General features: G+C 37.9%; 2 protein-coding genes across 3 annotated transcripts in view; one reads left to right on the top strand and one right to left on the bottom strand.

Moving 5' to 3' along the window:
- The window catches only part of LOC138331464 (dentin sialophosphoprotein-like), a 31,532-nt gene extending 20,632 nt beyond the window's left edge, over positions 1-10,900 (bottom strand). The window contains exons 1-2 of one of the 2 annotated variants that reach the window (XM_069279111.1): positions 10,768-10,900; positions 254-385 (exon numbers count right to left, since the gene is read on the bottom strand). In XM_069279111.1, the coding sequence (XP_069135212.1) occupies positions 254-363 (110 nt within the window). In that variant the 5' untranslated portion in view covers positions 364-385; positions 10,768-10,900. Of the gene's footprint in view, positions 1-253; positions 386-9,506; positions 9,673-10,767 lie in introns of those variants that run through there. The other variant, XM_069279109.1, reaches the window with a different exon arrangement.
- Positions 10,901-16,344: 5,444 nt separating this feature from the next.
- On the top strand, positions 16,345-26,362 carry LOC138331463 (beta-glucuronidase-like). The gene is made up of 12 exons (XM_069279108.1): positions 16,345-16,614; positions 17,151-17,327; positions 17,931-18,115; positions 18,342-18,484; positions 19,165-19,358; positions 19,733-19,879; positions 20,438-20,613; positions 21,581-21,730; positions 22,018-22,102; positions 22,296-22,472; positions 25,261-25,396; positions 25,507-26,362. Exons 1-12 carry the CDS (start codon positions 16,381-16,383, stop codon positions 25,623-25,625), a joined length of 1,923 nt encoding a protein of 640 aa, XP_069135209.1. The 5' UTR covers positions 16,345-16,380; the 3' UTR covers positions 25,626-26,362.
- The last annotated feature ends 1,607 nt before the right edge of the window (positions 26,363-27,969 follow it).

Below are 27,969 nucleotides of genomic sequence, written 5' to 3'. Positions count from 1 at the left end.
CTCCCCTAAAGGCAGCGGCTTCTTCCCTAATATTGGTCTAATGTTAATGCATGATGTGGGTTTTATTTATAATCAGCTCAACTGCTACAAACATAACCATTTATGAATGTTGATTCAAGGTCACATTTAAGGTCATTTAAAGGTCATCCTATACATATTCTGTGAATCAAGGTTGTTAAAGATATCTTCGTCACAGTCAAGGTCATCTTCAAGGTCACCTTACAAATATAGTCAGCTAAGAGTTGCCACTTACCTTCTGTAGCGTTTTTCTAGTTCCTCTGACGTCGTGCCAGCACTAGTGGGCGTTGACCGTCGATTGAGTCCCGGGGTACAAAATAGGGTGCCCGGGTAAAGGGACGTCATGATTGGATGTTGTCACCGACACCTGTAATATTCCAAATATATCTTTAAAATAATAGTAACACCTCTGGCTTAATGGAAACTTTCTGGCATGGTGATCAATGTGAAGTCTACATGTTCATTAGATCACATTGAGGTTTTACATTGTAAGGTTGTGGCAAGGTCAGGTGAGGTCGTATCCATGGAGACATTATTTTGTATTTCCATATCATGAAGTTATCTGCTCCTTCTTGGAGATAATGGTTGTTATTGTTATGTCATTGGTTAGTAAGTGTTATGTCTAGTTTTTCATAGTTTAACTACTGACATCACAATATCAATACTCAAAATACTTGAAATGGCAGATAATTTGTAATAGGCAGAGACAAAATATGGATGACATTTTATGAAGTTATGTCGGGATAATGCCCTATTAAATATGGTAAGGTCATTGTGAGGTCACCATGTAATATCATGGTCAAATCACTCAGATTTCCTTGTGAGATCACTCCAATGTCATGATGAGATCACTGTTATAACTATGGTTATGGTGAGATCACTCTAAGGTCATGATGAGGTCATTCTAATGTCACAGTAAGGTCACTGTAAGGTTATGGTGAGGTAAATCTAAGGTCATGGTGGGATCACTCTTAGGGCATGGTGAGGTTACTGTGAACATACTCTAAATATTTGATCTATAATATTCATCAAATCAGTAATTTAATGTAAATAACTACATTCAAAGTCTAACCGGCTATAAAATAAACCTCTCTCGAGCGAATACATGTCTATCAAAGATAGATGCATTAACCCCATACTAAGTCAATATACTACACACCACAGTCATACTTCCTTGACAGGACACACCACAGTCATATTCCCTGGGGAGGACACATCACAGTCATACTCCCTGGGGAGGACACATCACAGTCATACTCCCTGGGGAGGACACACCACAGTCATACTCCCTGAGGAGGACACACCACAGTCATACTCCCTGGGGAGGACACACCACAGTCATATTCCCTGGGGAGGACACATCACAGTCATACTCCCTGGGGAGGACACATCACAGTCATACTCCCTGGGGAGGACACATCACAGTCATACTCCCTGGGGAGGACACACCACAGTCATATTCCCTGGGGAGGACACACCACAGTCATACTCCCTGGGGAGAACACACCACAGTCATACTCCCTGGGGAGGACACATCACAGTCATACTCCCTGGGGAGGACACACCACAGACATACTCCCTAGGGAGGGCACATCACAGTCATATTCCCTGGGGAGGACACACCACAGTCATATTCCCTGGTGAGGACATATCACACATCAGTCATACTCCCTGGGGAGGACACATCACAGTCATACTCCCTGGGGAGGACACACCACAGTCATACTCCCTGGGGAGGACACATCACAGTCATACTCCCTGGGGAGGAACATCACAGTCATTCTCCCTGGGGAGGACACACCACAGTCATACTTCCTGGGGAGGACACACCACAGTCATACTCCCTGGGGAGGACACATCACAGTCATACTCCCTGGGGAGGACACATCACAGTCATACTCCCTGAGGAGAACACATCACAGTCAGCTCCCTGGGGAGGACACACCACTGTCATACTCCCTGGGGAGGGCACATCACAGTCATACTCCCTGGGGAGGACACATCACAGTCATACTCCCTGGGAGGACACATCACAGTCATACTCCCTGGGGAGGACACACACAGTCATATCCTGGGGAGACACACCACAGTCATATTCCCTGGGAGGACACACACAGTCATACTCCCTGGGGAGGACATATCACAGTCATACTCCCTGGGGAGGACACATCACAGTCATACTCCCTGGGGAGACACACACAGTCATACTCCCTGGGGAGGACACATCACAGTCATACTCCCTGGGGAGGACACATCACAGTCATACTCCCTGGGGAGGACACACCACAGTCATACTCCCTGGGGAGGACACACACAGTCATACTCCCTGGGGAGGACACATCACAGTCATACTCCCTGGGGAGGACACATCACAGTCATACTCCCTGGGGAGGACACACCACAGTCATACTCCCTGGGGAGGACACACCACAGTCATACTCCCTGGGGAGGGACACACCACAGTCATACTCCCTGGGGAGGACACACCACAGTCATACTCCCTGGGGAGGACACATCACAGTCATACTCCCTGGGGAGGACACATCACAGTCATACTCCCTGGGGAGGACACACCACAGTCATACTCCCTGGGGAGGACACATCACAGTCATACTCCCTTGGGAGGACACACCACAGTCATACTCCCTAAGGAGGACACACCACAGTCATACTTCCTTGGGACACACCACAGTCATATTCCCTAAGGAGACACACCACAGTCATACTCCCTGAGGAGGACACAACCACAGTCATACTCCCTGGGGAGGACACACCACAGTCATACTCCCTGGGGAGGACACATCACAGTCATTCTCCCTGGGGAGGACACATCACAGTCATACTCCCTGGGGAGGACACACCACAGTCATACTCCCTGGGGAGGACACATCACAGTCATACTCCCTGGGGAGGACACATCACAGTCATACTCCCTGGGGAGGACACATCACAGTCATACTCCCTGGGGAGGACACATCACAGTCATACTCCCTGGGGAGGACACATCACAGTCATACTCCCTGGGGAGGACACATCACAGTCATACTCCCTGGGGAGGACACATCACAGTCATACTCCCTGGGGAGGACACATCACAGTCATACTCCCTGGGGAGGACACACCACAGTCATACTCCCTGGGAGGACACATCACAGTCATACTCCCTGGGGAGAACACATCACAGTCATACTCCCTGGGGAGAACACATCACAGTCATACTCCCTGGGGAGGACACATCACAGTCATACTCCCTGGGGGGACACACACAGTCATACTCCCTGGGGAGGACACATCACAGTCATACTCCCTGGGGAGGACACATCACAGTCATACTCCCTGGGGAGGACACATCACAGTCATACTCCCTGGGGAGGACACATCACAGTCATACTCCCTGGGGAGGACACATCACAGTCATACTCCCTGGGGAGGACACATCACAGTCATACTCCCTGGGGAGGACACACCACAGTCATACTCCCTGGGGAGGACACATCACAGTCATACTCCCTGGGGAGGACACACCACAGTCATACTCCCTGGGGAGGACACACACCACAGTCATACTCCCTGGGGAGGACACACCACAGTCATACTCCCTGGGAGGACACACCACAGTCATACTCCCTGGGGAGGACACACCACAGTCATACTCCCTGGGGAGGACACACCACAGTCATACTCCCTGGGGAGGACACACCACAGTCATACTCCCTGGGAGGACACACCACAGTCATACTCCCTGGGAAGGACACACCACAGTCATACTCCCTGGGGAGGACACACACAGTCATACTCCCTGGGGAGGACACATCAAAGTCATACTCCCTGGGGAAGTCACATCACAGTCATACTCCCTGGGGAGAACACATCACAGTCATACTCCCTGGGGAGGACACACCACAGTCATACTCCCTGGGGAGGACACACCACAGTCATACTCCCTGGGGAGGACACATCACAGTCATACTCCCTGGGGAGGACACATCACAGTCATACTCCCTGGGGAGGATACATCACAGTCATACTCCCTGGGGAGGACACATCACAGTCATACTCCCTGGGGAGGACACATCACAGTCATACTCCCTGGGGAGGACACATCACAGTCATACTTCCTGGGGAGGACACATCACAGTCATACTCCCTGGGGAGGACACATCACAGTCATACTCCCTGGGGAGGACACATCACAGTCATACTCCCTGGGGAGGACACATCACAGTCATACTCCCTGGGGAGGACACATCACAGTCATACTCCCTGGGGAGGACACATCACAGTCATACTCCCTGGGGAGGACACACCACAGTAATACTCCCTCGGAAGGACACATCACAGTCATACTTCCTGGGGAGGACACACCACAGTCATACTCCCTGGGGAGGACACATCACAGTCATACTCCCTGGGGAGGACACATCACAGTCATACTCCCTTGGGAGGACACATCACAGTCATACTCCCTGGGGAGGACACATCACAGTCATACTCCCTGGGGAGGACACATCACAGTCATACTCCCTGGAGAGGACACATCACAGTCATACTCCCTGGGAAGGACACACCACAGTAATACTCCCTCGGAAGGACACATCACAGTCATACTCCCTGGGGAGGACACATCACAGTCTTACTCCCTGGGGAGGAACACATTACAGTCATACTCCCTGGGGAGTGACACATCACAGTCATACTCCCTGGAGAGGACACACCACAGCATACTCTCTGGGGAGGACACATCACAGTCATACTCCCTGGGGAGGACACACCACAGTCATACTCCCTGGGGAGGACACATCACAGTCATGCTCCCTGGGGAGGGACACACCACAGTCATACTCCCTGGGAAGGGACACATTACAGTGATACTCCCTGAGGAGGACACATCAAAGTGATACTCCCTGGGGAGGGCACACCACAGTCATACTCCCTGAGGAGGACAAACCACAGTCATACTCCCTGAGGAGGACAAACCACAGTCATACTTCCTGGGGAGGACACACCACAGTCATACTCCCTGGAGAGGGACACATCACAGTCATACTCCCTGGGGAGGACACATCACAGTCATTCTCCCTGGAGAGGACACATCACAGTCATACTCCCTGGAGAGGACACATCACAGTCATTCTCCCTGGGGAGGACACACCACAGTCATTCTCCCTGGGGAGGACACACCACAGTCATTCTCCCTGGAGAGGACACATCACAGTCATACTCCCTGGAGAGGACACATCACAGTCATTCTCCCTGGGGAGGACACATCACAGTCATACTCCCTGGAGAGGACACATCACAGTCATACTCCCTGGGGAGGACACATCACAGTCATACTCCCTGGGGAGGACACATCACAGTCATTCTCCCTGGGGAGGACACATCACAGTCATACTCTCCCTGGAGAGGACACATCACAGTCATACTCCCTGGGGAGGACACATCACAGTCATACTCCCTGGGGAGGACACATCACAGTCATACTCCCTGGGGAGGACACATCACAGTCATACTCCCTGGGGAGGACACATCACAGTCATACTCCCTGGGGAGGACACACCACAGTCATACTCCCTGGAGAGGACATATCACAGTCATACTCCCTGGGAGAGGACACATCACAGTCATACTTCCTGGGGAGGACACATCACAGTCATACTCCCTGGGGAGGACACATCACAGTCATACTCCCTGGGGAGGACACATCACAGTCATACTCCCTGGAGAGGACACATCACAGTCATACTCCCTGGAGAGGACACATCACAGTCATTCTCCCTGGGGAGGACACACCACAGTCATACTCCCTGGGGAGGACACATCACAGTCATACTCCCTGGGGAGGACACATCACAGTCATACTCCCTGGGGAGGACACATCACAGTCATACTCCCTGGAGAGGACACATCACAGTCATACTCCCTGGAGAGGACACATCACAGTCATACTCCCTGGAGAGGACACATCACAGTCATACTCCCTGGGGAGGACACACCACAGTCATTCTCCCTGGGGAGGACACATCACAGTCATTCTCCCTGGGGAGGACTTATTTGATTTGTTTATATGCATAAAATAACAAGCCGTAAGATAATGTTATTGTGTTATGTCTATTTACATTGAAAATATATCACCGATTTTCGATTTGATTTTTAGAAATTCTTGGGACTGTAGAATTTTATCCAAATAACCATATCATTTGAATAACTGTTATTGGAATAGCTGGGGTCATCTGTATAGTTGGAACATACCTGATAAATTCATATCATCGTTACGTTCATTATGTGTATTGGATTAATTGTGTATGATCCATGAAGTTCGAAGTTTAAAAAACAGTCATGTGTATGTGACAGGTAAGTGTTGACAGGTGTGACTGTAGGTAAATACAGGTGTAGATATATATATATCTGTTAATCTGTCTGTACTTGTTAAAGCATTGTTAGCATATGACCAATTTATTATATCAATTCTTCTTTTTTTTTTCAAATGAAATAAAAAAAAAGTATTTTTCATTCTGATATTCCATGCCTGGATATTCATGACATTTTCAAAGACATCTCCCTACTTTACCCAAACCCAAGAAAATTTCTCTGATTCCTTATCTATATCTATCTGTACATAATTAAACCTCTTTTTAAATTCAATATGGTTGAGTTATAATCAGACCATTAAACTTGAAAAAAAATGAATGTGTTGCTGTTCTGTCATCAATACATTTTGTACCTATAAGTGGAATTAATACTGTTTGGTTATCTGTTTGAGCTTTTTTGAGTATAAAGACAAGATTTGTCCTTTAAATAGCAACGGTGTCAAACTGTTGAATTATACCAGCCCAGTCAGACAACTTTGTATTGATACAAAGCTGGTAATTAGACAGTACTTCAGAAGTGACAAAGCTATTATTCAAACACCAGTGATACATGTTACAATATGGAGTATGGTCTAGAAAAAAGTCTTTGTATTTGTTATATAAAACTCTGTCACCCAGCACAGATCACCAATAGAATCTGACATAGGTTTATCTATAGATACTCTGATCATTTCATGTGACTTACCGTATTCGACTCGATAAACACACAGGGCGCTAAAATTATCCAAGGACATAAGGGGGCCCATAATCGGACCAAATGTGGACTGCACTTTCATAGAATTAGTGCATAAAGTAATTCATACATCAATTCATCAAATAAAGAAATTTTTATTCTTAGGTCAGTGAAATTCAGGCTTCAAAAAGGGGAGAGGATCTGTCATTTATAGGGACAGGATCACATACTAGGTTTAATTTGGTATTCCCTATAGAAACCAATTCAAATACAGTTTAACCTGTCTAAAACAGATGTCATTGGGACCACTGACCAGCATGGTTGGCCGGTATAGACAGGTGTCTTTATGACACAAATTTTTAATACCGTAATTTAAAAGAAAAATGCTATTTATCTAAACCAGAATATGAGACTAGACAGGGAATCAGATTGGACAAGAATCAGTTTTGACAGGTATAACTTTACTAACTTTATACAGTTTTATACTCAATTATTGATTTGGAATTTAACTTTTTTTCTTCTTTAAAAGACAAAAAGTCAGTATAAGATAAGTAAACAAAAAAAAATCTTTTTTCTTCTTCTTCATTTTTTGCCTTAAAAACACTTTCTCAGTCTATATAGAGACAGTTAAAGAATACCTGCAGAATGTGACAACATGTCACACTCATCACCTCTGTAATCTGACATTCTGTCCCACTGTTATACACCAACATCTTATGTCACACTCATCACCTCTGTAATCTGACATTCTGTCCCACTGTTATATACCAACATCTTATGACACATTACAACTGTGTAAACAGATAAATTGTCTCACCAAACACCTGTCTAATCTGATATGTTTTATTTCTTGTTAAACATGTCCTTTGATACCCTATACATTGTATAATCTGACATTCTATTCCACAAAACATATCATATTCGGCCCAATAAGTGTCCATGTCCTATAAGCGCCCCTCCTCCTTTTTGAGGCCTCAATTTTAATTGTCTGGTCATAAATAAAGAGAAACACTTATTGGGTCAAATCACTTATTGGTCAAATATGGTATGTTTATTTCATCATACAGACAACACCTGTATAAAAAGATAAATGGTCATACAAAACACCTGTACAATCTGACATCTTGTCATACAAAAACACCTGTACAGTCTGACATCTTGTCATATAAAACCACCTGTATAATTTGATATCTTATACAAAACACCTGTTCAATCAGACATTCTACTTGTCACAAAACACCTGTACAATCTGACCCTTGACATCAAAACACCTGTACAATCTGATACTTGACAACAAAACACCTGTACAATCTGATACCTTGATATACAAAACATCTGTACAATCTGATACCTTGACATACAAAACACCTGTACAATCTGATACCTTGATATACAAAAACCTGTACAATCTGATACCTTGATATACAAAAACCTGTACAATCTGATACCTTGATATACAAAAACCTGTACAATCTGATACTGTGTCATACAAAACACCTGTACAATCTGACACCTTGACATGCAAAACACTTAAGCAATCTGATACTTTGTCATGCAAAACACATGTACAATCAAATACTGTGTCATACAAAACACCTGTACAATCTGACACCTTGACATGCAAAACACTTAAGCAATCTGATACTTTGTCATGCAAAACACATGAACAATCAAATACCTTAACATCAAAAATACCTGTACGATCTGACACATTTTGACATAAAAAACACCTGTACAATCTGATACCTTGATATACAAAAAAACCTGTACAATCTGATACCTTGTCATACAAAACACAGGTACAATCTAATACCTTGACATAAAAAAACCTGTACAATCTGACACCTTGACATGCAAAACACTTAAGCAATCTGATACTTTGTCATGCAAAACACCTGTACAATCAATTACCTTGTTATACAAAACATCTAATACCTAGACATAAAAAACACCTGTACAATCTGAAACATTTTGACATACAAAGCACCTGCACAATCTGACACCTTGACATAAAATACACTTACAATCCCATACATTGTCATACAAAACACCTGTACAATCTGACATCTATATCACAAAACACCTGTACAATCTGCACACCCCGGAATCCAAAACATCTCTGCAATCTGACATTTTACGTATACAAAACAAAAACCATTTGTATACATATCTGATAACACTCGCGGTAAACAAGACCAAATAGGTATAAATATTTAATGGCCATTCGATACTAAGCAAGCAATGAAACTGATAATGTATTGATATCTTGTTAATATATAAAACATACAGCTGTATCGATAACCAAATTAATCTATAACAGAACGCACATAAATCGGTCATAAATCACTTTACAACAAGTCAGGTAATTCGCCAAATGTCCAGTCCAGAATATATTCAGTAAATGACCTACCTGTCTGTCTAATCATTAAACTTTTAGGTCTTACCTGTAGCTGTAATATAATTCCTCTTGTTGCGAAAGTCTATATCATAATATCCAGTTGGAATAACATTACAGTGGGGGCCGCCATTTTCAAACGGCCCTACTCTCCATGGTTGCGAGTCGTACAATAGGCATACACTCGGAACAAACCTAGCCGGGACAATTTAAACTTGTATAAAGTAGTTTTGGTCTGGCCTTTAAACATCTACTACACGTAGATAGTTATATGTTTATTCAATATGCGAACAATACACTCCGCGAACAAAATCAATTGCCTACACTATAAGCTCTCCTTTTCTTATTGTGAAGATTTTAAAACATTGTGCTATCGTTAAGGAAATGTGCCGGTTTGATTAAATACTATCGATCAGTTTAGTACTCAATAAAATTCTTTCGCCTACATAGAAGTCTCTTGGCTAGGTTTAATCCATAGCCGACAATTACACGCCAAGATGTGCACATTTATCTCCGGTATAGGCCTAAATCTATCGCTAAGGAAATAACGATCCAAAACGATCATTTCTGGCAAAGAAAACCTAGGGATATTATAACGGCAAAACAATTTCTGTTGAATGTGCATAAAAATAGTTTGGAATTACTATGAATTAAAAAAAGAAATTCGTGCCAGGTCCCTGTGAATTACTATGAATTAAAAAAAGAAATTCGTGCCAGGTCCCTGTGGAAAATACCAATATAAGTTACGATACCTAGCAATAGACAATAAAAAACGATAATAGGAACTTAAGAATATAAAGGGCAGTTTCTGTTTGAGAAAAAAAAATCTTAAAATAATATTTATGATGTGACACTCAATATAGCTACAATAAAGCTAATATTGTACCATTTCTCAGTTTATTATTTTCCATGGATAAAAATATATCTAAAACGACCGCCATACTATGGTAAGATTAGAGAAATAAAAGCATGAAGGTTTTTTTTAAGGGTTTTGATATTCGGGACCAAGACACATACTTTTTTTTTTAACTGTCGCCAAATTCTATTTAAAAACTTGTCTAGAGGTATAATAATTTTAAAACTAATTGTATATTACATAAACATTAAAACCCACCGATACATTGTTTAATTTCACGATCTTTTAAATATTCTGTCGGTTAATTAACAAAAATATTACGTTTAAACCACAAATAAACAAATAACTTAAAATTACCTGTATAAATCTCTCCAGCTTTTATAACAGCTAATAAAAAGTGTTCAATTTAAATTAAAAGCACTTAACACTAAGCTATATACCCAATATTACCCACCTGTAGTTTCCAAGTACTTATTCCTCAGTGAAATACTGCTGATAAGAAATGGCATTAAGCTGGACGTTTCAACATACACACTGAGCGAAACATTTATGTACCCCGAGTAAACGATAAACACCTTTTGGAACCTTTAAAGCCCTTACTCCAATGGAACGTACTTCTTGACGAGGGCTGAATACCATCGTACAATCTGTCACAGAAAATAATTAACACTATCGATATATATTGATTAATTTTAGGCCATATCACGATTACGTACACAATATATATGTATACAGCCCCTCACACGGATTACACCCAAATCTCCTTTTATCAGGCATGTCTTTATATTAAAGTCTTGTGTAGAATTATCTTAAGCATACGAAATTGAAGTGGGTTTTTTTAAAAATATTTTCATAAATTAGATCTATAACTTGGTGCTAAAAGTTTGATAAAGAATTTATTTCTGATGATATGAGTTTTAAAAGCTCAATATGACAACACGGACTCACTATAGGAAATTGGATGAAAATAAATATCAAGTATACAGTTTATCTACGTCTTACATATTTAATTGGTTTCTCAATGTCCTGATTTTACTGTGATTCGAGCGCAGAATAGCCCTATAACAGAGTAACGCCTAATAAATTGCCAAAACCCTAAATACATTTCAAAGTATCTCGTTTTATTGCTGGTAGGACCAATATATAGTCTTGTTTCTCATAAATAGCGACAATTAACTTTAAAAACACTCCGTATCTTTAACGTGCATGTACAGCACCAGTAAATGTCTTCACGTGAAAGCGTTTCAGAAATCAAGGAAAATCTAAAATTAAGGAATATTCGTTATCTTTTGCGAAAAATGCTTTCCCTTGGAGACTTTTGGACTTATTAAAAGCCCAAAAAAATATTGCTGAAACTTGGTCCAGATAATGTATTCTTATATAGTTAAACAATAAATTGTTCATATAACTGTACCTTATAAGTTTATTTTCCAATCTTATAGCTTCAGATGGTGTTATTAACTATTATCTAACAGATTTTGAAAATTTGATACGATACGACTCTTGTCTTCTAATGATCTAAGGCTTCTACAGGAATTAGGCCTCTTTGTTAAAAAGTCATTTCAACTGAGGAAAGCTGGCTTGATAAATGTTTAAGTTGTTATTTTAATCTACTGTGTGGTATGTATGTTTTGCTATCGACACTTTGGATGGATGTAAGAAAGCAATAAACTTAATGGAATTGAATTGTATTTGTATGTGTATGTATATCAGAGTTTATAAAAATATTTTTTGTTGAAACTAACTATATCCTTCATAATAACATATCACATTGAATGCAAAATATAACAACAATTAGGATTTTCTTTTAATCTTTTAAATAGTCCAGATTGTTTTTTTTTCCAGTATGTGTCAGCACTCCACTGGAAGCGTGTCCCCAGCACGGATGTCTGTATTGTGTACTTGTAATTATCTCAGAGTAATAAAGTAAATATCAAAAACTCTGCGTGTTTCCTAAAGGATTACTTTAATTAGTAGTGTATATTCAGCCATTGACATAGCATGGGGAACGTGACAGGCAATTGTATAGTCATGCAAGTCTTCACTTGTCTTCGTCATAATACTCACGTGCTAGACAAGACCGGAAGGGTTATCTCCCTTATGACCGATCGCGACAGTGTCTTATTTTTTGTACGCACTAACTAACGACCACGCGGATCAGAGAACTAGTTACAGTTTATCTTATTTAAACCCATGTTTAGAGGTATTAAAGATGCTCCACAGCCAATGAATAGTATTTTTTCTCTATCAAAAACAGGACTACACGAATTAGTATTTTTCTTCAGTTACAAAAGTTACTTATTCTACACCATTACCACCATTGAAATGTTTGAGCTTCTTTTAATAATTCAAGACAAAAATATTAGAAATAGTTTTTGTTTTAATTAGACAAATATAAACAGTATAAAACAGGATTTTACATCAGTTATTCTTTGTCGGCGATTGAGCATTTTTAGGGGATCTATATAAAAATTGGTAATATCGTGTTCTAGAATAGATTCTACCGATTTTTTATTTAGACCTTTCCGAAACGGTTTTCAAAATTTCACAAAATTTCAAATTTTTTAAAATGGGAATGTAGAACGAGATCGATAATTTTTTTAGAGAAATCTTGCATATGTTTGGTGTTCTTACCTCATGTTAGGCGATCAATATGTATTTTCTTATGTTATTAATGATTTTAAGAAAAATTTAAAGCTTACGGGCGCTATTCTATTTATCTGCCACCAAGATTGCATTTATATCTCCAATAAATGCAATCTAACAATCCTTTGATTGTTAAATATGCACTTTTCAAGATAGCTGTCAGCATTAGCCCAGGTTTTGGAAAGCAGTTTCCACAAGAGATAACAACGACAAATCAAAGACCAGATATTGTTTTGTGGTCTTTGTCTACCAAATAGGTTATTCTGGTGGAGTTGACCGCACCGTGGTAAGAACGGATGGATGATACGTATGAGAAGAAGAAGGACAAATACCAGAATCTAGTAGTCGACAGAGAGGATACGACGAATAATCGTCGTATTTCTATCAACTAAAAGCGAATATATTTGTTGAAGAAACAGGTCACACGACTTTTGGTTGTTGGATATGGAATTTATTTCACACTCGTAAGTTATTTTTTAAAAGTTACAATAAAAAAAAAAAGATAAAAAAAAAGAAGAAAAAAAACGAATTTCACTATTTTATAATTGTTAAATTTTTCATACATATGTACATGTAAATCTTTGCTCTCACTCAGGCTATTTGTTACTGTAATATTTTTTTTTCTTTTTCTCTGTTCTTTTATGACCTCTTGTAGAGCATGTATGTGACTAATTAAGTGAATAAAGTATCTTTAATCTTACAATGCTTTCGTGTAAGTTTTAACGTTATACTCGACTCACCTAAATAGCGCTCGAGCAACACTTACTTTATTTTTCGTTTCTCATTTCTAAAATCAGCCGATTTTTTGGCATGATGATTGTGGTGGGGGTGTGATGACACTTTTCTTCCGCCAATAATGAAAGTTCTATAAAACCCATTCCGTGGTTTGAAATTGAATAGACGACTTCGGAAGGAAAAAAACAAAATCGCATAAAAAGTAAGAAATATTCTAAAAATATTAAATTATGTTAAAATTATAGCAAAACTTCTCTTCTTAAAGAAAAATAGCACTCGCAACATTTTTTTGGCATAAGCAACGAAAATTTGTGAATTTCTCGATTTTAGTTCACTTCTCGCCCCGTTAAAACCCGTGTAATCCATGATTTCCGTTAACGTTGTATTACTCACGAAATAGCGCAAAGTTGACTATGTTTATGTCGAATATGAACAGGTTGTGGATTAAGAATTTTTGTTGTTGTTTTGTGTTGAGAAATAGAAGTCTAAATAGACCGCAATAGTTAGAAAACTTTTCAGAAATGCAATATTTCTTTATTAGGGTGTTCGAGGACTGGTCCCTTTTTACGCAATTTCCGCCATTTTGACAGTGGTCTTTGACTCGCTGTCGTAAACAAACCAACATGTGAACTTAATTTTGATTTTTTTTTATCAAATATCGCCATAAGTCTGGCCTAAGTTAAAATAACACAAACTTCAAGCATGGATTACCTTTTTTTTTTTTTTTTTACAACCAAAATTCTTGTTTTTGTTCGAGCACTGGTCAGGTGACGGTCTATGTGCTTTGACAATAAACTCGTCCATTTTGTATCTGGAAATGCTCTCAAAAAGAAAACAATGCCTGCATAGTTTTCCTGCAGAGTGTTTTTGTGGACGAAAATAAAATAAAATCAAGATAATTATGAGCCCGTAAAAACCTCTGTATCACCTTCTCTAGTGGTAAACTCAAAGAATTAGCCTGCACGTTTTTTTTTTAGTTCTGATGGTTGTATCGAAGGATACAACAGGTATTTGTAAGATTCCGACAGGCGTTTGGAACATCAAATTACAAATACATACATGTAGATGATTGGCAGGGATTACCGCCAAATAGTCAATGCACATACATGTACAAATAAAATTAGTTCCGTTTATCTAATGAAGCAAACATCTGTGGTTTTGTCGATATAACAATAAATCTTTTAAATATTAAATGAGATGAAGTTGAACTCCACGGTGCAAATCAGTTTGAATTTATGTTAATTATGATAACACACGTCATATCGTGGCAGGATATAAGTCTTGATTTTTAATGCATTACCTGTCAGATAAGATAATTTATTTCCCCTTACACTATCCTCATAAGTCATGTATCGGACAAAGAAAGACAAGCAGGCGCGAGTGGTCTGTGGATGGCCAGACGTTGCCAGGAACACTTTCCACAAATCAGAAAAAAATCACGGCATTTTGGTTATGTACATTACTTCAGCGTGTGTCCTAATTTATAACGTTAGGTTTTTTGTTTAAACAAAAAGGAAGAGAACAGGCCATGGGGTCACCCAGACGCCTAGAAACTCTCAAAAAGTTAAAAAAAAAAAAAAAAAAAAAAAGTATTTCAATGCTTAGAGATCCGCGTCTTTAAAAAAAAAATAAGGATCCTTTTTAATGTACATTTTAATTTTTGTTTCACACATTTTCTGTCGCATTTGGTTCTCCCTTTGGTTTGGTTTTCCAAAAATCATAAAATGCATAAATCATTAAATGCTCCACATGCTCCACCGCCGACAAAGGCATTTTTAATTACGATACTCAACCATTAACAAGAACTGGTGTTTAATTGTGTATATATATATGTCTAATTAACACAAAAATTGATATAAAATAATTTGTTTTGCTTTTGGTGCATGCGCAACACGTACTTCATTCCATATATGACATAGTGTTATGGATTTTTTTCGGGTTGCAATTAATCATTTTCAATATTTTTATGTTGAAGTAAAATTAGAAGCTGAAACTTTTCAATGGTGGTAATTGTGTAAAGTAAGCAACTTTTGTAACTGAATAAAAATACTAAATCGTTTTTGATAGAGAAAAAAAACATTTGTCAGCGGTGGAGCATCTTTAACAAACCGAAGAATGAACGGCAGCGAATTCCTATCTTATCCGTTTTCGTGTAACAAAGTACAATAAATAATAATGAAGTCGGGCGATGAGGGTAGCAGGTACAATTCTACCGTCCTCACAACTTTATTTAATTATTTTGAAATGAAATACCATATCCACTTTCGGATAATCGGTATTTAATTATACGGTATTACAATAGAACCATGAACCCGATTAAGAATTTGAAAATTCCCACCGTAAAGTTTTATTTCTTACATGAGAGGTTCTCCGAACGTCATGATAAATCAGGGCCGTTTTGTTTATTTGGAACAACCGGTTCGACCGTTTGTTAAAGTCATTATTTCATGTATAAATCCTGACAGACCTGCGTTTTTTATGCAGTCCTGTGAGGGCTTTGTCAAGGCTCGTCTGTAAACAATATAAAATCACCAGGTCCGTCTTTAATTAATAAACGAACAACTAGGTTCAACCAGTCAAACCGCATAATCGAAAACGGCCTAGATCTGATGAAAAGAGCAAGAGTTGTTCCGGAGAAGATCATGTGACTTTATTCACATAAACAAAATGGCCGCGTCCATGTAAGATGTTGATAAAGCGAGAGAACATGAACGCACATCACTATTTCTTTAATTTTCTGTTGCATTTCTGTTTATTTCATATATGCATATGTCTAGATCCATTCGGGATGCTATATCCCAAGGACTCAGAAAGCCGGACAGTCAAACTCTTGGACGGGATGTGGAATTTTCGTGTAGATAATTCGCCTAACAGAAATAAAGGATTCGAAGAAAAGTGGTATACAGTTCCCCTTTGTCAAGTATGAATACACTTTGATAGTATGCATTGCTTAATCTATTGAACTGTTAGTTTCCGGTTTATGAATGCAATTATAGAATATAACAGACAGTGCTTAATTATGAAAATGGTCATAGTTACCAGTTTTATTAGTAGTACGACGAAGTGACATTTTCAATTGATATAGCAATGTGTAGAAATTGCATGTGATCTGAAGTACAGGTGGTATAAAGTTCATCCGGACATGACCCCTTATGGGATGTTGTCAGATCCTCTATTGAACAGAGTGGTTATTAGCTGCGATGACGTACTTAAGATCTGAACGACGGACGGACAATTTCTGACAGATGGTCGTCATCAGATACCCTGCCGAGAACGGAGTTTAACCTGTTTAAGCTAATACATAAAACAATCTTTCATTTGGTTTTGATTTTTGCCTATAATTGATTTATAATCGTTTAGCATCTTTCAGGTAAAGTAAAGATAAAAGTATTATTTTCGATTAAAAAAAACCTACTTGCATGTACTAGTCACTTATAAATGGGTTTTTTTCATCAGACAGGGGAGGTAATTCCTATGCCTGTTCCTTCAAGCTACAATGATATCACCCAGGAAAAGGAGATCCGTGATTTTGTGGGCTGGGCTTGGTATGACCGAGAGTTTTTCTTACCTCAGGAGTGGAAGTCTAAGCGAGTTGTACTACGTGTGGACAGCGCTCACTACAATGCTATTGTGGTAATTAATGATACTTTTGAGTAAAATAGTGATCATAAGTTTTTTTTTATCAAGATCCTAACACTGGAATATCATTACTATAAAATCAGCACAAATAGGATACTGCAAACATTCTTACAGGATTTCAGCAGTAGTTTATTTTTAGCACTTTTTCACACTGTCTTTTTAGCGCCAATGTGCTAAACTTGTAAAATAATGTTTTCATATTTCTGGTATTGAACAACCAAATTGCACGTATCATAATTTACTGGTTTTTTTTTTTTTTGGTTTTCTTTTTTTTTGCAGTTGCACTATTTATATTTAACTGCACTGAAATAAGTATGTTTTCAATTAACTATTACCTTCCATGTTTTGTCAATTAAGGTAAGGGGGGGGGGGTATACTGGAACCATGTTGTTCGTCTGTCCATCAGTCTGTCTAGCTCGATCTCTGTCTGTCTGTCCGTAGACACAACTTTGTCCACTGGGCCAGCAAACTCCTCCAAAACTACTCGACAGATTTTTATAAAATTTGGTACACAGAACCCTACATGATGGGGATTTGATTAAACTACATAGGGTTGTTTTTATACAATATAAACCAAGTCTTTTCATGTTTTTGTAGTGGGTAAATTCTAAGCAGTTGGTTGAACACGAGGGAGGTCACCTGCCATTTGAAGGGGAGATAACTCAATGGGGCATGCCCATTAAGTTTGGGGGTAGCAATAGGGTGACAATAGCCATAAACAACACTTTAACACCTACCACCCTCCCACCTGGAACCATCCAATACCAACATGATACCAACAGGTAGGGACCAAGATAGTCGATTTAAGTTGTTTTCATTTTTTTGAGAATAAATGTTGATTGATATATACTGATTTTTTTATCAAGTTTTAAATTATGATAATCAAGAATTAACAAACCTTAATTTTAGTCTTTTGTGGGGTTTTTTCTTCTCCAGATTAGTCTATCTTGATTTATACTGCTATTGGTAGGATCAGGAAAAAACTTATCGCTTTGTTTTCTTCCTTAGATATCCTGAAGGCTATTTTGTCCAGAATTTGCAGATGGATTTCTTTAACTACGCTGGGCTTCACCGCCATGTCCAACTTTATACCACACCCAAGGCTTACATAGAGGATGTAATCATAGATACCAGTCTGCAGGATACAAAGGGTAAATAAAAAATTAACAGATTTATGGAGACATTTCTATCCTGTCTGGTGGTTAACGTTGTTGAAAACTAACTGTGGTGATATGATCTTTTAAAAGTAATTTTTTTTGATGAGTAAATTACCTGTGTTTTTGTATAATGTGATATTTATTTCTCTATTTGTTGCTGATAAAAGCATTATCTACTAGGCTATCACTAAAACCTCTCAAAATACACATTATAAATTAATTTGTACACTGGAGATGCTGTCTTGAAAAGATTGGCTGTTGATATAGGATTTCATCTTCGATTCTCCAGTGGTCACTATCACTGTCATTATATCCACCTCTGGACCATGTCATAGTAAAGCCGAAGGCATTTTAAATAGGAAAAAAAACTTAGCAATTACAGTCTTACAGAGAGACTTCTTTTGAAAACTAATCAATAGCAAAGCCCAACTCAAAATCATACAGTACACATACCGATAATTGATTCTTTTGATGAATTCACACATCAAAGGACCAAACTATCTGTTTCATTAGTTGTCACACACAGAGCCTTTAGTTTTGCTATGATATAAATGTAGTCCAGTGGTGGATACAACAGCAGTGATAGTAACACCTGGAATATTTCGAGATTTGTAAAACTCATGAAATTAAGTTTTGATCTAAAAATACTGATGGTGAGTTCTCTCAATTTTTAGGCCTGGTCAAGTACACAGTGGTCACTAGCGGTCAGCCTGGAAATGTCCAATTAGCTGTGGAAATCATAGACCAAGATGGACAGGTGGTTGGTCGCAGTAATCATTTCCAGGACACAATAACAGTGGACAATGCTCAATTCTGGTGGCCGTATACGATGAACAGTTCCTCTCCTGGATACCTCTATACATTCAAGGTCAGATTCATGCTGAAGTTTGAAATTTATACCTCTGCAAATTCAAGGTCAGCTTAAGAAAAAAACTTGATGTTCATTCCTCTAGATAGTTAGATTCATTGTAAAGCTTGAACACATACATTCAAGTTGACTTTCCTGCATTCACATATAAAAGATTCATTATGAAGTTTGAAGAATTATTGATAATCATGTGGGTGAAGTACAATTTACTGTCAATTTGTCCCAACTTTCAGTGATTTTCACATCATATTTTTACATAGTTTTTGATAAATTGTACTTTTATCCGCATCATTTACACATCTCGAAACCCCCCTATTGCGTTGCAGTTGAACTTTACTACCGATTACACATGACCTTTGACCTTTGTATTGCAGATGAACCTGACCTTCCTTAGCAACCAAGTGTCTGATGTGTACCGACAAAAATTTGGTATTCGTGAGGTCAAGGTCACAGATAAACAGCTGCTGATCAACGACCGACCATTTTACTGTCATGGCGTGGCAAAACATGAGGACTCTGACGTAAGTAAACCACATACTCCAGTGAAACAGATAAAAGTTCCCTTATGATTGTTGTCTATCTCACCTTTTATACCAGGCAGATGCATGTATACTACATACAGTGAAACCTGAATAAATCGAACACTTGAATTGCATCCCATTTCCAAACTGTCCACAATCAAATTTCTTCCCTGACATTTTTATTCAAATTGTGAGTTTTCCAGACTATTGGTGTCCGGTCTGGATTATCATGGATACACTGTGTATGAATGTTTTGGCACCTTTAGGTTTAAGTTTAGCAAAATACAAAATGATTGATAAAATTAATAAAATGCTTTTATGTGGCATTGTACTAAGAAAAGACGGTGCTGAGCATGACATTTTGCTTTGTCTGCATTTGACATTTAAAGTAAACTAAAACTCGAACTGTTTAAGATATTTAATTGAGTAAAGTTAAATATCAGAAGAACAATGAAAAATTTACATATACATCTGCATGGCCAATTCAATTTTAGTACCAGGTACCGGTAATTGGCCGAATATTTCATCTAGTAAAATACATGTGTTTTCCTGTTACAGCTAAGAGGTAAGGGCTTGGACTACGCTCTTATTGCTAAAGACTTCAACTTACTCAAGTGGCTTGGCGCCAATTGTTTCCGAACCTCTCACTATCCATATGCTGAGGAAATCATGGACATGGCAGATGAGCAGGGAATAGTGGTCATCGATGAGAGTCCAGGCGTGGGAATCAGAGAGTAAGATGTTAGCTAAGGACGACATTGGAGCTAGTTAATTCCACCTTCTTCCAAATGTGCTTCTTCTTTCAAGATTTCAAATTCAGTTGACTAAGTGTTCAAGGTAGTACAGTGAAGTCTTAATTACAATAAGATAAGAAGGTAAATATCCATCCTTGATACTCCAGGGGTTACTATCACTGATGTTATATCCACCCCTGGACTATGTCATAGTAAACTGAAGGCAACAGAACACACAGGTTATGTAGTTCTGTGATGTACATCAAAATAATCAAATAACGGTACACTGTGGTTGACTGTGTGGCTTTGAAGTCAACGTTGCTCTCTCTGCAATCATCAAAGAAGGTCTCTGCAGGCCTGTGATTGGTCAGTTTTTTTCTCTTGAACGTCATCCAGTTTTACTATGAGATAGTCCAGGGGTGGATATAATGTTAGTTACAATAACCCCTGGAGTGTCGAGGATGGTAAATGTCATAAAAAAAGGACCAGAATACACAGGGATACCGTATTCTGTCTTTGCATATTGCAGAGTTAGCTCCCTTGAGTATCGATTGTTACATCATTATTTTGTGAGCGCAATTCACATCGTTTTCTCCGAAACGTATGACATTACGCTCGCAAACATATGACACCACAATCAATACCTACCCGCAAGTGCAGATAACTCTGTAATATGCAAATTGGGAATAGACAAGGGCCAGTTTAGACACATATACTGTAGTAATAAATTTAAAGTTATTACCTCCATTTCTTTTGTTGGCTATTTTTTATCAATTATTTTTACCAAAGATTTCTTCACCACTGCTATAATGTTTCTCCCACTGATTTTGTTAAAGCCTTAATTCTTTAAGAGTTAGATTGGATTTCATTTTATTTGCTTAATAATATTTTTATAAGATATATTTAAATCCATTAAAATGGAAGACAGTTAAGTGACTTACCATGTGTTTACATTTCCTCTTTTAAGAGGCAACAACTTTGGAAATTTGTCCTTGGCACACCATCTCAAGGTTATGGATGAGATGTACAGACGTGACAAAAACAGACCAGCGGTCATCTTATGGTCAGTGGCTAATGAACCAGACACAAGAAAGGATAAGTCTATATATTACTTCAAGTAAGTAGATTCTTGATATCACTTATCCATTGCCTCCATGAAAAAATCAATTCATTATCGTCAAGTATGAAATAGGTTTTTCAGCAGCCATCTTCCATGATCTCAGAAACGACAATTGAGATGTCATAATAGTAGTTACATTAACATACCTGGTAAGAGGATGGCAGTTCATGTGCCAAACAATGCCAACTGCATTTGGTAAGATTAAATAGTGAGGTTGCAGTGAAAATATAAATATAGTAAAATGGCGTAATTTTATCTTTACATTAATTATTTCCCCTTTGCAGAACTCTCCTGTCCCATGTGAAGTCTATTGACAGCACAAGACCGGTTACTTTTGTGGCAAACTCTGACTTCAACACAGAGAAGGTGGTATGTAGATTTGTATTCCTTTGTCAATTTTAAACATTATTCATAGAATTAATAAATATAGGCTATTTTTTTGGAAATTGATATTAATTTACCTATTTGGTTAAAAATAGCTCTGAATAGAAATATATAGTACAAACATACAGTAGTATTTACCCATTTGACATTATGATCCCTATAACCTTTGACCTTTTAGGCCCAATACACAGACATCATTTGCCTGAACCACTACAATGCCTGGTACCACGACTGTTCTCACACAGAACTCATACAGAGGCAGCTGACCTATGACCTCCAGCAGTGGTATGCCAAATATCACAAACCAATCATGATTACAGAGTATGGAGCCGATACTATAGAAGGTTTTCACCAGGTATGTATACATCCTCGATACTCTAGGGGTTACTATCACTGATGTTATATACACCCCTGGACTATCTAATAGTAAAACTGAAGGTATCAGAACAGAACAGGTAATTTTGTCCTTTGATGTACTACATCAAAGAAGTTATCTACGCGTGCGAGTATGTATTGATTCAATCTTTCCCAGGGTTCATTGCTGTCCCCACATTCACATCTGTCAATGGCACATGGACTGGCATGGCCGTCTGTTGACCTCGGTTCACAGAACATTACGTCATGACGATTGTTCAATACATTGTGCCCCCTTTATATATGACGTCACAGTGATTGTTTTTTGAAACGGCAGACGTCTTATGCAAATCGTGACTATTTACTTACAAGAAAATCTAGTGTATCCACAAAATAATCCATTATTGTTTGGTTTGATATTGAATGATCAAATGAGATAATGTCAGAACTGGCAGTCATTTACAGGAAAATGATACAAAAGGAAACTTACAACATATTAAAGAATTTAGTATGTGTACGAAATACGTTTTTCAAGAATCTTGAAATTTCGCTGGGCCGTTTACAGAGGTGAAAGTGTGGGGACTGCAATGCACCCTGGGAGAGATTGGTATTGATTGTGACATCATATGTTTGCAAGCGTAACATCATACTTTTTGGAAAAAACGACATGAATTGCGCTAACAGAATAATGATGTAATGATCGATACTTACCCGAAGTGAGTTAACTCTGTAATATGCAAATACAGAATAACGAAGTGTGCTTATAAATAAGTAAATCTGTTGGTCCACTGGGGTTCATTATAACCATGCTTTACTCTATAAATAGGTGTTTGATATGACAATGATATGCAAAGATGGAATACACATACTGTATTACAAACATCTTACAGGAGTATTGATGGGAAATGAAAAATACTATGTTATAACAATGGATTTATTATATACATGTATTATACTTTACACATCACATGTTACAGCTATGTGACAAGGCATGAAAAGGATGTTTATGAAAAAATAATGGAAACATTTTTAATTACCTTTTATGAATTATTTCTAAAGGGGTTGGAATTATTGGCTGTATTTCCAAATATATATTTAGTTCTTAAATAGTCTTTATGCATTGCATCTTACATAAACTTAAATGAATAGCAAAATTTTAATGAATTGCATATTATTATGCCAGGTCATGAATTTGGGTACATCTAGTGTTTCACACATTCGTTCTAGATTTAAAGAAAAGCTATTAATGTTTACAGACATGTGTATTATGAATTTATGAATAGTGCTATATCTGCCAAATAATTAATATCAGAAAAAAAGGATAATTTTTGTGGGTTAATACTAGTATTGCAATGGAAGTGTAACTTTATACAATATTATGATCAGGAAGGGTATAGGTAATAGAGCCAACAGCTTTTAATTCTTGAAATGGGAATGTAAAACGCGATTGATAATTTTGTAGAGTCACAGAAGTTATTAGCTTAAAGATGCTCCACCGCCGACAAATGGTATTTTTTCACTATCAAAAACAGGAGCTGAGAATTTAGTATTTTTATTCACAAAAGTTACTTAATTAACACCATTACCACCATTGGAAAGTTTGAGCTTCTAATTTTACTTCAAGTTAAAATTACGAAAAATAATTAATTGCATCCCGAAAAAATTCTGTGGCACCATATCCTATATGGAATGAAGTACTGATTGTGCATGCACCAAAGGCAAAATAAATTATTTTATGTAATTTTTTGTGTTAATTAGACATACATATACACGATTAAACAGTACACCAATTATTGTTCAAGTGATGAATATCATTTATGCTCTGTCGGTGATGGAGCATCTTTAACATTGATACTACACTTATCATCTTCTTCTCGGAATATTTAATTAAATTAATCAGGTATTTATTAGGGCCGCTCCAGATGCGGGTGCCCTATAGTAATCAGGTTGTCCGTCCGTCTGTCCGTCCGTCCGTCTGTCCGTTTTTTTTCTTTTGCACATTAATGATGGAAGGGAGTGGAGTATTTTCCCCATATTTTACATGATGATTCCCCATCCATCCTAGATCTGCTTGGTAATTTTTCAGGCTGAAATTAAATTAAAAAATCGGCCATCTTGGATTTTAACATTTAAAAAATCACAATGTTGTTGCTCTTAACTGATAAACATTTTGTTATAACATTATGATGCAAAGTTGTTCAGAATTAAACAAGGAGTTGACTGTCCAAAGGTAAGGTCATGGGCCAAGGTTACTAAGTCAAAGGTCAAGGTCAAATTTATTTGAGTTAATTGTATGCTCTTAATGTAATGTTAGCTTGGAATCAGGATTCAAGTTAAATACTTGGAAGACTTTTTCCAAAGAATTATAATAATGTACCATCATCGGTTTCCCAATTAATGTTGACATTAATTATTTATTAGCAACATATAGCTAACACGGAAGAATTCGTTGTCAAAATACTACTTTTCCACTTAAGCACGTCAGACACATAGCGGGGCCCTTTCTGACGTGTCAGTGTTCTAGTTTTCATAATGTAGGTCATATTATGTTTCCTGCTGTCGTCCTAATTACCACTAGTTAGTTAACTATCACTGCGCTAAACAGTAAACCAGAAAAACAGCAAAATGAATCTTCATGTTTGGTGTTGTAACCTCATTTTAGGCTATCAATATATATTTTCTGTGTTATCATTGTTTTTAATTTGTTTTTGTTTTGGAAAGGTAGTGGACCTTGAAGTTGGTAGGTATGAGGTTTCTTCCTGTATTATGATCAGTAATTTTTCTTCCAGGATCCATCAATCGTATTCACAGAAGAGTTTCAAGTTGAATTTATGACAGAATATCACAAAACATTTGATAACCTACGACAAGATTTCCTTGTTGGAGAAATGGTGTGGAACTTTGCAGACTTTATGACTGCTCAAGGTATGGATTTAATTAAAATCATCAGTGTGGTTGAGCTTTGCTCAGTGTTTGATAGCATTTGATACAACAGGTATAAAATTCAGTACTTTCATTACTTTGATTTATTTCAGGTATCACCAGGGCATTTGGTAATAGAAAAGGAATATTTACTCGACAGCGGAGACCAAAAATGTCGGCTCACTTACTACGGACAAGATACCAGGGAATGATAAACAGTCGTCGGCCATGATTAAGTCATACGCTTATAACATCAAGTTGTCGATTTTTTTTATAATTTATTAAATGGTCTGGTAAATGTTTCACATTACTCACTACTATACAATCAACAGCTAGCTGTTAGTCTGAGCACAGTTTTGTTGTTTCACCCACTTAATACAGGGGTTTCAACTGTCATGGTATCTATAGGTTGAGAAAGAAATTAAATTGGCTGCCTTTTCCCTTGGATATGACAGGGAAATTCTTGAAATCCTTTCCCAATCTCACTGTATGTATGTTTTGAATATTCAATAGTCGGACAAAAGAAGGCTAATATATCGTGTATAGTTGCTTATGAAATAGAAAAATGAAATTTTCCGTCAAAATCGCTCCGATGGCGAAGAAATTAATTTATATTACAGGAATCCTAAAATGTCCTCCCGATTGGCTATGTCCTTGTTGACATTTCCATGCAGCCTCGCTTTCAAAGAGTAAGGCAAATTTATTTTTAGAACTGTGCTAAATTTACATGGGGCTTTTCCATAATTTCAATTGGCAAAACTTGAAAAACGTAAGAAGAACTTGACAGTCGTTCTGATAAGTAAGGTCTTTTTTTGAAGGCCAATTAATGCATTTAGACTGGTTTTCTTTCCCAAGTATTCGTTTTAACATGCTTTTTGAGTTTTAAGAATAAAAGAATTCATCATGGATATGTCATTTATATAGAGATGTCTAAACTCTCTGGAAAACTTTTGCCAGTCAACAAAAGTGCTGAGCCAATCTAATAAAAATTATACTTGTAATTCCGCTCCACTACGATACTCTACGTTACGCTCCAATACAAGATCTAACGATGCCCCGTTCGAGGTCACCTCAGCATGACCTCTGGCCTAGAAATTGGAACATCTTGGGATGTACTATTATCCGTTTACACTTCCGAATGAATCAACCACACCGAAGATTCCGTAGGCGACACGCTGATTGGCTAAGCATAGGGGTCATGCTGAGGTGACCCCGAACGGGGCATCGTTAGATCTTGTATTGGAGCGTAACGTAGAGTATCGTAGTGGAGCAGAATTACAAGTCTAATTTTAATTAGATTGGTGCTGAGCAACCAAACATCTTTTGGAAAGTCTAAATACCGTATTCGACCCAATAAACGTCCAGGGCATTTAAAAGATTGAAAAAATGAAAAAGTGCTTATAAGACGAAATTATTGCAAAACAAAGTGCAAGCCTATACATTTTTTTATTTTAGTTTTTTTGGTCTTTATTTATGCCCAGGCAATTGAAATTGAGGCTTCAAAAGGGGGAGGGGTGCTTATAGGGACCCCAGCGCTAATTGGGTCGAATATGGTATATCTGTCAATATGACAGACCCATGCATACTTATTCTGTTGATTGTGCTATAGATATTTTCAAATATTGATGATGTACACAATGGTGATGCCACATGTATTGATGATGTGGTGTCATGTTATTGTATAGTGTAATGGAAGCTGTTTTGTACACACATGTAAGACAGAGTCTTATATTCTCCAATACCTGACAGGGATATCCTGCGGTTGCTAGGGAAAAGACTGTCATTTACCGTGGTACAATTTAGGGAATAGACACTAGACACGGGCTTAACAATGACGTCATCGATACATGCGGAGATTATTGTCGAGAACAAAGATTCTATTAATTTTTTTTTCGGTAATAACCACATGATTACCTTGATAAGTGATCAAAAAAATTTTCCCCTGAGTGCCATTATATATACACGTATATCATTATATTGTATTTTAGATGTTTAACATCTTTTTATATTTTCTTTTTCAAAATGTGCTACAATTTGTGTCAATTTGATTGAAATGACATATTTGTGGCTTTGTTAACACTTTGCTTTACATCTGAACATTTTAAATTTTTATTTGGGTTATGATAATATTACTTCGGAGTCTGTGTTCAGTCAAGGAACTATTATATGCCCACCATGACGTGGTACTGAATATCCTTGGCTAGGGAAGTTGGAAGAGGGATGTTTTATACAATTTTTTTCAGTACCTTTTAATGTATAGATAGTTACAAGTGTAACAACTGTTGCATCTGTATACCACATTGTTGGAATGTAATATTGACATTATTGAATGACATTTAAGTATTTTTCATATTGGAATTCATGTTTACTTCATGGTGCCTTTCTATATTTGTAATGACATCAAGTGGTGCCTTTCTGTTACTTGTTATGAGTTTGATTACCTGTTCTATTTTCAGGTATTCAATGTGATCAATATTGATTAAATATATTAAGTACAATTACAAGTTGAGATTATCTTTTGTAACATAGCCATATTTTGTGTGCTACATCACACTTCTTGTATGGCGCTTACTTGT

The sequence above is a fragment of the Argopecten irradians genome, chromosome 9, assembly GCF_041381155.1.
Source record: "Argopecten irradians isolate NY chromosome 9, Ai_NY, whole genome shotgun sequence".
NCBI classification, from domain to species: Eukaryota; Metazoa; Mollusca; class Bivalvia; order Pectinida; family Pectinidae; genus Argopecten; species Argopecten irradians.
The sequence above is the reverse complement of the archived record's forward strand: the minus strand, read 5'-3'. Positions and strand labels throughout refer to the sequence as shown.

Coding starts and splice junctions, on each gene's coding strand:
- LOC138331463 (XM_069279108.1), top strand. CDS start 16,381: ATGTTGATAAAGCGAGAGAACATGAACGCACATCACTATTTCTTTAAT. Junction 16,615..17,150: donor ATACAGTTCCCCTTTGTCAA/GTATGAATACAC, acceptor TTTTTTCATCAG/ACAGGGGAGGTAATTCCTAT. Junction 22,103..22,295: donor ACTTCAACACAGAGAAGGTG/GTATGTAGATTT, acceptor TTGACCTTTTAG/GCCCAATACACAGACATCAT.